Below are 11,498 nucleotides of genomic sequence, written 5' to 3' on the forward strand. Positions count from 1 at the left end.
CACGGGTTACCGAGTTAGCGCTTTTTTTCGGGTCAGTTTTATGAAAATTTCTAGCAGTAATTTTATATCACACTACCGTTCGCGCTCTTTACGAAACTTCTTCATTCAAATCTATTTCCCTGGCAATGTTCCCATCTTCTTTGAAAGGCGTAAGATGACAAAAACAAGATATTGAAGAATTTCTCAATAATGTGCCTTGGTTATGGTAGGTAATTCGAAGAAAAAATAAAGTGTTACTGTTTTTTATTTGTAGAAGGTTTAAGAAGAAAGACCACAACATAATGAATTAATACATCACAATACCTGAAAACTCTGGCTTCACTTTTTGAAAAATGAAATGGTCTTTCCTTTTATTTCAAATATATTTTCTTGAATTATGAATAACACGAATGAATTGAAATATTTAAATAAATTTATCAAAATGAACCTTCATTTCGGTGAAATATTGAAATTAGCCTGAATTCTTCATAACCTCTGAATAGTGGGTGACCCAACAGGTCACGGGTGGTCTAGTATGTATTAAAAGTAAACCATAAGAACTAGGTTTTTTTTTTCTTAAAACATGTTTGAGCACAGATCATTGTGTGGGTGTGTCTTTGGCAAGCAACGCCCACCCCAATGCTTCTGGTCCGTTTGTTGAGCATATCTCTTTTATGTTAAAAAATTATTAGAAGGGAGTATGAGCGCTTATTGTTTGCTGAAGGGGCGCTGCGGCGAAAAAGGTTGGGAAACAGTGACATAAAATGTTTAGCAATAGTTTTAAATTATATCACTATTAACAATGAAATCAAATGACCTATAGATTTTTCTGCTTTCATTCAGGATATGATGATGTAATGAATGGCACAACCTGTGCTGTCATAAATGGAAGCTATGATGAAGGGTCCTCTCATAACCCATCAACAGACTCTGTCATTGAACTGACTTTTCCAGCATTAACTTCTTCAGATTCACAGTGTTTCCAGGTGCTGCCATCTTCTGACGTTGGTGACGAAGACCCGAGTTCGTTTTACAACCCTTCTCTAGTTAGTGAAAGTCGACACAGTTTTTCTAGTAATATTGATCACCAAGTCAGTTAGATAAGCATTCCAGGCAAGTGTTTAAAATGTGGAATGAAGGTAGAGTTGTTAAATATTGGTGGTTAGTGTATATCATGTAAAATAAGTGAACGAAATAAAAAAATGGTGTTATGAAAACAAACGAGTTTTTAGTTTTACTTCAATTAATACACAGGAAATAATAGGTCTTGAAAAATCTCTAGTAGTAACAAACAAAAAACTGTGAATTGAATTTCTTTTCAATCAGTGTCGTCCAAACTGTAATATATTAATTACGAAGTTTTTAATTAAGATCGTACTACATTCATAACTTACCAAACATGTTTTAAAGCAATGTAACGAACTAATGAATAGGCACTGTATTATACAATTTTTATCAAGGACTTAGTATCATTGTAGTATAAAACAAATATATGTTTGTTTTGTACTTAATATAATAGCATTTAACAATCTAGTCAAAATTAACTGTATTACAAACTTTAAATTGTGACAGTTATAAAAATGATGATTTTCTAATTCTGTAGTGGTATGATTTTAGTTTTGATAAGTTTGAAGCTTGAGTCGTAGACTTTGATTGAAAAACTTTTTGTGTGTGTGTGGATATGAGTAAGAGAATTTCAACACAAGTATAATTTATTTATCAACAGTTTGTTTGCTTTTGAATTTCGCGCAAAGCTACACGAGGGCTATCTGCGCTAGCCGTCCCTAATTTAGCAGTGTAAGGCAGTTAGTCATCACCAACTCTTGGGCTACTCTTTTACCAACGAATAGCGGGATTGATCATCACATTATAACGCCCCCACGGCTGAAAGGGCGAGCATGTTTGGTGGCACGGGGATTCGAACCCGCGACCCTCCGATTGTGAGTCGAGCGCCCTAATCACCTGGCCATGCCGGGCTTGTCAACATTTACTTTAATTGTTTATACAATCGTAATTTATGGTTTTCAAACTGATATGGGTGGAACTTTCTTTATTGATGCCAATTAAGTACGACTATGGCTGAGGAAAGTAGTTTTTCGTTCTTAATTAGAGATGTATAAGGCTCAAAGTTTGTTCAATATTCCCTTTTATTTGTTTCATTTTGCGAACAGTACTTCTCAACTAAATTTTTACATAAAAATAAATTAATAAACTTTTTAGATTAATATTAAACTGAACATATAAACAGTAAATATTAAATATAACAATATTATAAACAAATACAATGAACGCTTTATATATATTAGCCTGAATAAGTCCGAAACTATGCATATAATAATTATATATATATATATATATACAAATTATTATAGACGAAAAGTGGAGCATCGATCCACTAATCTCTCCTAGAAACTTAGCCTGAAATTCAAAATGGCGTTAGGAAATTTAGAAACATTACGGATCATATAGTTAGGCTGACAGAAACAGTTATAGGTGGTTTCTTATTTCTTTGTTGTTAATACTAAGCTACACAATGAGCTATCAGTGCTACACCCACCACAAATATCGAAACTAGAATTTTAATGTTATAAGCCTTGGATTTACCACTGAGTCACTAGGGCACACATGGTTTCAATAAAAATCAATATATAGTAGCATGCTTTTTCTAAGTAGGAAAAATTATCGTAACGTTTGGCACAACAGTGTTAGGTTTCAAATGTCTCGATTTGAACAACTTGATAGTAGCATCCTATCTGCTGGCTTCCCAACGTTTTGGGTGATAGAAAAGTTAAAATAAACATTAAAGGCATCAAATCAGTTATTGTTTTGTTTTTTACTCTTCAGGCAAGGTTTTGTTAGTAGCATGCCACTTTTGGATCAGAATAACTGTACTACATCATACTTTGTAGATGATATAGCTATCTGGAAGAGTTTCCCAGATACTTCTATTGCATCCACTAGCCTAAATGCAACCCTGCTCCAGGTAACCAAATCAGTTAAATTTCTTGGTCTCATTTACGATATGAGACTTAACTTGGTACATCATATAAATAACATCAAAAACGAAGATTGAAAAAGAATAAACTATATAAGAAGTTTAGTTAGTAACAGCAGAGGAGTGTCAACTAAAAATATACGTAGAATGTATAATTCGTATATCAAATCCTTATTTGAATATGTATGTCCAGCCTGGTTGAATATGGTCAAATTTAACCATTACAAACGATCCCAAACTATTATGCACAGATTACACCATCTCAAGAAAAATCTTAACAGAAACGATCCTTTGAGTGATCTTAACAAATTTATTGGTAATGATAATCATGTGGTACTCTTAGGTAAAATTGATTTCCCCCTAGTGTTAGATATGTTCACTTTATCAGCAGGATCGAACAAGAAATCTGAGAAGTAATCTGCATTTGAAATGTTGACTGAATTTTAACCATGTTTGAGAAAGTAAAAAGACTTGAAAAGCTTGAAAGAAAATGAACACCATTTTTATCTGAATCAAACAAAAAGAAAATGCAGCGTGCGTACTTGTACAAACAAGAGGGCAATTACTTCTATAGGGTCGCTGAATATATCGTCAGCTTTCTGTCTCTCGAGATGAATCTGGTGAACTAGTTATAATCAAAATCAGGTAGAACTGAAAAAGAATAAATGCTTCGATCTTGCAAAAAAGTTCGTACTCTTTTATCTTGCGAGGGTATCACCACAGGACTGTTGTTCTCTCATAGCTTTTCGCTGTCTCCTTTAACATACAGACACCATCTTCTTGGCCAGCAAAGGGCATTGCAGTCATTGACCCTTTTAACACTTAAGTAAAGTATACTACAACATCCCCTTCCTTGGGCAGAGTGGATACTACCTATTATAGAAAAAAAAAGAAACTAGAACAAGGTAAATTTCTGTACCACATGTTTATGTTGAAACTGCATAGAAACTATTACATTTACCATGTTAATATGATTTTTATGTTACAAATACATAACTTCGTCCAAAATTAAGACAGAATTGGTATGCTAAATGCTTAAAAGTGATTTTCTAACTTTTCGTCTCTCGTGTATTTATTCTAGTTTATTCACACGCTTAGCTGACTTCCTTCTTCTCAACTAATTTCCACTTTCGTTACACACCTTAAACGTAAACAATAACGTCATACTTACATTGTTAACAATGTTCTTTCCAATTTACAGTGTAATATTTATAAATTTGTACCATGATAAATGCAAGTAAAAGTGCTGAATGGAATTTTTTCACAGTAATAGCTACGACAAAAATGTGGAAACAGTGATGCAAATATGTGTAACAAATACACTTAGTATTACTCTTCTTCAAATTTTAAAAGAGGTATAACACTGTACATAATTATAATCCTGGTGGGCAGGACACAACTTGTAGTAGTACAATTATTCAACATAATATGCTTACAATTTTGTCATGTCCATCCAACATAAAAGTTCTGTATGAAAACTTTGAAGAACAACACTTTACTGGAGAAATTATGACAAAAGCACTTGTGTGAAGTTTGCCTCAATTGTTAATACTATTCCACATATGGCAGCATGGATCCATAGTATGTAGAATACATTGAAAGTTGTATGCTAAGCAGGATTTACTGTCTATTCCAGCATCCAACATTTCTTGAAACATAAATTTATTAAAATATTCATAGTTTAGTTAGTAGCTTCCAGACATGGGGTATTTATATTCAAATGCATTCGAATACGGCTTTGGAAATATTCGAATACTTTGGTAGAGAAAATTAAAGTATTCGTTTTCGAATTCAATGGCATAGTATTCATATTCGCTGAATGATTTAGTGAATACTTAATATCGTAAGAGTAAATGTCAATTTTTGTACTCATCAAATTTCTAGAATGTCATTATTACATCTGCAGCATGTTAATTTCTCTTTCAGTACAAACAAAACAACGTAATATAGTACGTCATTTGATAGATGAAAACCATAGCTTTCCATTGGTTGTAAATAATATAGTATTGAATGTCAAAGAGAACTATTGACTGATTCTAAAAGAGAAAATATGACGGGTGGGTATGGCAAAAGGGGTTTGATTTTCTGTTTGATGTCTCTGTAACCAAACATAATTGAAGGCTATGAAAATTATGCTCTACCTGAGGATGACAACATTATAACAAGTAATTTACGTTAAATTTCGTACTTCTTGGAGGGGTGGTAAATAAATTAGAGAAAAGGGGATGCCTATAGAAAAAAGTCACATTGCTCACACTAGGAGAAATTCAGGATTAAAAAAAATTCCTTATAAAATTTAAAACATATACTACTAAGATATAGATTATTAGCTATGATTTTATTCTATACTATTTGGTATAACATAAACAAAAAGTTTGATTACATTTTTAATGTAAGTCACTAAAAATATCGTGACATGCGCAGTAAAGGATGCTCGTGGCGAGAGGGTTAAGTCAGGTCAATACTCTCCAAATACCTTAAAATATATTGTATTACATAGTTATTAATTCAGTCAAGTCAATTGAGAAAATTTGAGATGGCTACTGAACTGCTTACAGTGGCACATGAACATTCCATACTTCCTACTGCTAGATCTGGTCACCTCAAGGAAAAGTGTAAATATTGTGAGCAAACCATTTCTACTTCAGGTAAGACTATTTCTAACCTGCTGACACATCTGAAGGTAAGCCTTTTTATTATTTTTGTTAATATTCTATGTAAATTATATAATATAATATAAGTAAACTAAATTTCTCATGCGTGTTAAACTATATTTTTTATTATTTTCATTTATTTGATATGTTTTTATTATAAACTATATTCTATAGTTAGACTAAATTTCTCATGCTTTGAACTATATTCATCATTTTTAGTTAATAATATATGTTTTTATTGTTTTTTATTATAAACTATATTTTATACCATATAACTGAGATACGCTTTTGTATTTCTAGTGTAATCATGAGGCAGAGCTATAGAAGTCTACATCTGGCTTTGGTACTTCTGCTCAGGTGTAGCAGCATACTGTACAGAATCAACTAAATATAAACCTACACACCCTCGTTAGAAGCACATCACTAACAAACTCGTCAATTTTATTGCCGGTACACTGCAACCCTTCTTAGTGGTGGAGTCAAACGATTTTCAAGATCTAATGTTAGCCATGGATTCTCGGTATGTTCTTCCCAGTCACAAGCATCTGTCCACTATGTTGATCAAGAGCAGGTTTGATAAAGTCCAACAAAAATTCGTCTCCCTACAGCAACTTGTATCCAACACCATTGTCACTGTGGAAATCTAGAGTAGCAGAAAATGTACAGTTTTTCTTTGAGTCACTGGTCATTTTACACTTGACTGAAAAATGCAAACAGTCATACTAGCATGTCTGGTTTCAAGGAGCGTCATACATTTGACAGTATTGCAGCTCAATATGATGAAATAATAAATATGTTTAACATCAACAACAAGGTATCATATGTGACATCTTATAACACATCCAACATGATCAATGCCTTCTGCTTCCCTGGATTTGAACTGCACACATTACCTAGTGATAGAGATAGTGATAGCTTATCTACAGATAGTGACTCAGAAGATGAACTTTTGGATGAATCTAAATCAGCAGACAATTTATCCGAATTTCTTCCTGAACAGGACCTCTGCTTTTCCCATTTGCCATCCCTTGTGGTCAGGGATGGTATGAAAAAACTGGACCACTGCTGAAAGTAATTTCCACAGCATCAGCCACCATGTCCTACATTTGAAAGCCAATACAAGCAAATGATCTACTTGAGGGAGATGCCAGAGTTCACTTGGTAACACCAACACAATGGAACTCAGAAATTAAGATGATTGAGTCTTTATTGAAGATTCCCCAGGAGAAGTTAGATAATCTAAATACTGGTACATTGAAACTTGCTTTTCATGATTAAACTGTGCTTGCAGATTTGGTGACAATACTGACACCTTTTGTAAAGACAACAGATTTTACCCAGTGTCAGAATATCGTTACCTCCAGTTATGTAGTGCCATGTGTTTATAGAATGATGACTGAGATTGAAAACATGCAATCCAGATATAATTTCAATCTTGTCTCTGCACTGAAGAAATCTGTTCACGCCAGGCTGACTCAGTATGAGCAACGAAATGTCGTCTGCTTGGCTGCGGCATTGAATCCCAGATTTAAACTTAACTGGTGTTTCACTAGACCTATGGTCTATGAATCCAATCAAATGCTCCTACAACAAGAAGTCAAGAACGTTTACTCAACAAATAATCCTAAAACCATTGAACAAAAAAAGGACTGTAAATCCCCCCTCACAAAAGAAGTAAGCTATTTAGTTTCTTTGCTGCCTCCAAGAAACCAGCCACCTCATCTTCAGAAGATACAGAGATCAACACCTACCTCAATGGTCCTTGCATTTCTGAAGAAAGCAACCCTCTAAATTATTGGAAGATCCATGAAAAAACTTCCTTACCCTACCTCAACTACCCAAATGCTACCTGAGTGTACCAGCATCATTTGTTTGGGCTCCACTCCCGCATCCAAATGATGCTGCCTTATGCTGATTCGCTGCCTCAGGGGGGGGGGGGAGAGAACCGTCATAGTTATAAAAGTTCCACCAGGAGGAAGCATTAGGGACGTGTTGCTAGGCTGCCATGACAGGCGACCATGATGCCAAAAGTTAACATCAGGAGATGCGTTGCTAGACCACCATGACAAGTTAATTAATTCGTCGTAAAAGGATGCTTAACACTAGTTAATTAAATCATTTATAATTAGTTCGTCCTAAAAAGGACATTACATTTCCTTATCATTTAATTATTCCTACAAGGACAATACAATAAGCAAAACTTACTCAATCAAGTGATAAAAGATTTTCAGTACTAACTTATCTGTTAATTACATTTCCTGTCCTAAAAGAACTATATCTTACTCAATCTGATGCATACAATACATGACTATAGGTTTAAATTGCCCTAAAAAGGGCGATATCATACAATAATTAAAACTTATTCTTTCACTTTATACAACATTTTATATCGTCAATAAAACGTTTATTATGCAATAACACTTTTACTAATTTGACTTTATACAACAAAATATTTTACACGTGTTACTTTATTTTACATGACTTTTTACAAAGGCGGACTTTCACATATGCATATAATTAATTACCATTATTTTAACGACTGTCCATAGGATTTTAATATTTATACTGTGACAGTACTTCTACAAGTTATCAACGTCTAGATTTAATTATGTTAAAATCATTATTTTACATATTTTCACATCTGTACTAAAAATAATAAATGATTGACTTATATGCCCATTTTCTATATAACCACTGATCACTGGTAAACACATTATCCAAATGTACACAAATCTTGTGAAAGAATGTAATACATTTCTAAACTGTTCATAGTTTCTTTCAGACAATGTTCTGTAGGACACTTAATGTTTCACAAATCATACATAACCAATAATCGCCTTACAACTAAATATAATAAATGAACGACTTACTGATTATCATTCACATACCACTTCCCTCCAGCTTAAAACTGGTGTGTTTTCTTCAACATATGTAAAGACTTGTAAAGTATCACACATACATAGGTTTACCATCTACCATTACAGAATAAACTTTGTAGAGACAAGCTGTATGCCCACTATACATGAACTCTGACAATGATTTTGTATCAAAACAAATTTATACATTCTTACACTTTACATGACATTACGGAAAGCTAAATGTACATTCGAAATATCTGATGGTTCAATAGGAAATTATTTCCTACTTCTAAGTTACTACTTTCTGTTTTTGATCTAGAACTCACATATTTGTCGTTTAAATATAGCACACAAAGTTATATAATAGTCTGAACTTCTTGAAGGTGTAATCATTTAGGCACGTACAGAAATATCAGTATCGTCCGTCTTAATTTGGACAATTTTTATCTGGGGGATTAAGTACTCTGACAGCATAATAATCTTTGATATTTGCAAATAACACAATATGTATTTATTACCAAGATTAAATTAGCTTCCATCCAATTTAGTATAACCCTTGTTATACTTCTGTTGTTATAAGAATTACAATTAATCTAGTGAAGTTCACTGTAGTAAAAGGAATATCACATTATCACACGGTTTTCCTTATATAACACTTACCTAAGTTTTTATACTAAAGAACAAAAGGTAACAACTAGAGAAGGAGATACTTTTAGTTTTACAATAGTTTTATGAGCGATGATATCTTTTGACGGTATATTGGTGTACCTATTGTCACTACAACGTTATTTCCACCGGTGAAAGAAAAAAGTTCGGAACTGAGTGTTTGACGACATCCTCCAGGTCTCAGACTAAGTAAAAGTAACAGACAAAAACCGAGATAATTGGAGTTTCTCCCTCGTACAGACGTACAAAAAACCTATATTCAATCTAAACGTACGACAACTTTCTTAAGTTACGTCCGAATATATGTATAGTATCGGAAGCAAAACCCTCAGATCTGATCGCTGCTACCTCACTGACACGACATTTGAGAGGCTGATGTTCATTAGAACAATGGACAGTTATAATGTCTATAAGTCTCCTTTACAATATATTTTGTTCTAAAACTTTATTATTTCATTTTGAAAAATAAATATTGAAAGGTTATTATTTGTTCAAGCTTTCTGTTTCAGTTTCTAAAAAGTTTGTATCATAAAAGTATTGAAATCTTATCGTCTGCTGTTTTATCATTATTGCATATTACCTGACAAAGTTTTCATGAATGCATTTCTATGTATTCGTATTCGAATACTTAGCATTTTTCCTGTATTCGTATTTATAAAAATATGGAATATTCGTATTTGTATTCGATTACTGATCTCCAATATTCGCCCAATCCCTGGTAGCTTCAGGGTACTTTACGTTTGTTTCGGTTGTTGCTTCAATTTTTTAATCAAGCTTTTTATCTTTGAGTGGTATTAAGTTTCTACTGAACCAATGATCGAGGTTTGATCCATTGTTATATTTAGGTATAACTATTACACGGATGTTAGACTATGCTGGAACTTTCCTTGTTTCTGCTGTCCAAATGCTTTGTTTTCATTGTGGTTTTAATGCTGTAATGATGCTATCAATCCAAGAAGGGCTTATGAATGTGTCAACTGCTGATAGTTAATGAAAATTCTCTTGCTCGTTATGTTCACTGCTGTGTTTGCATCTTGAGTTTCTGCATAGTGGATGTGATTTCTGGCATTCCAGTTGTCCAGAATGCATTTGGAATTCTCCAGACTCTATAAAAGTTCATTGAAGGAAGCTTGAAAGAAAATCACATCAGAAAAAAAAAATGTGTGGGTCAACCACCCTTAAATCACTCAGTCTGTTTGAGTCTATAAGAGCTGTTTTGGAAAAAAAATGATGGAATGGTTGAAGCTCTATATAAAAGCACAAATTGGGATTCGAAGTCTGGAAGTGAGGCTTATGCACTACTCAGAAATGTGCGAGATTTCAACCTAACATATTGCATGTCCAGACTTCTGTGCTCAAAAGAAAGAAAAACTGACATATCGTACAACAATGACGATGGCAAAATCCACAATGTCTGAGCTGAAAGAGTGAAAGTTTTTACTACATTTATTAAAGACTCGAAAGGCCACTTCTCTGAAAATAACCTATCCATTTTTGCATCACTTCTAGATGTCCTCATTTGAGTGCCCATCAAACAGAAGTGTAGTTGCTGTAAATTTCAATCATTTATAGTAACAATCAAAAGGATCTTTATTCTATAATTTATAATTTTTTCTCAAATGTTTAGAGATTACATTGCTAGCCCAAGTAGGGATGAAGAGGAGCTCATTGTCCAATCTTTTTATGTTTTGTTTGACTATCCTAGTGACACTAGCATTGGCCAAGAGAAGCTTTTCTTATTTGCAGCAATTGTGAACATAACTGAAGACTAAAATAACAGATTTTCGTGTTTCTGCCCTCGCAACACTGCAAATTGAAAAAGGTGAGGCTGTTAACATAAGCGACGTTGTTACTATGTTTACAAGCAAAGAAGACCGACAATTATAGTTCTTTTGAAGTAATATCTTATTTTCAACAAAGTTTAATTCCACGCTAACAGAACAATGCCAAATTTGGTATTGTTCCATTAGTGTGGATATAAACTTTGTTGTAAATTATTTTACACGGTATTGTGTATTTACCTATTTTTATATCTTATTTCTTTTTTAAAGTAAGCATTTGGCATTTTTATTTCTTTTGTTCATATGAAACATTTTAAGTATTTGTGCACACTTAGTGAAGATTATCCTCGTGGTATAAAGTATATCACGTTTATAAAGCGTTACGGAGTCCTGAACCGCAAAGGCAAAAACGTGAATTTGAAGTTCTCACCTCGTACGAAATAATAAGTTGTTTTTTTTTGGTGTACAAAACTTGAATATAGATTTTATATGCGGAAACATCTGTTAGCTGAGTTCTTGCACAGATATTAAAATATAACGTTGATAAACAAAAACATCGGCATAT

The 11,498-nt window shown here is 33.2% G+C and overlaps 1 protein-coding gene across 2 annotated transcripts in view; it reads left to right on the forward strand.

Moving 5' to 3' along the window:
* The window catches only part of LOC106458950 (enhancer of polycomb homolog 1-like), an 81,242-nt gene extending 80,042 nt beyond the window's left edge, over window positions 1–1,200 (forward strand). For both annotated transcript variants that reach the window (XM_022385325.1, XM_022385326.1), the window contains one exon: window positions 823–1,200. In XM_022385325.1, coding sequence (XP_022241033.1) covers window positions 823–1,079 — 257 coding nt within the window. In that variant the 3' untranslated portion in view covers window positions 1,080–1,200. The remainder of the gene's footprint in view (window positions 1–822) is intronic.
* Window positions 1,201–11,498: the final 10,298 nt, after the last annotated feature.

Source organism: Limulus polyphemus, unplaced genomic scaffold (genome assembly GCF_000517525.1).
Source record: "Limulus polyphemus unplaced genomic scaffold, Limulus_polyphemus-2.1.2 Scaffold537, whole genome shotgun sequence".
Lineage (NCBI taxonomy): Eukaryota > Metazoa > Arthropoda > Merostomata > Xiphosura > Limulidae > Limulus > Limulus polyphemus.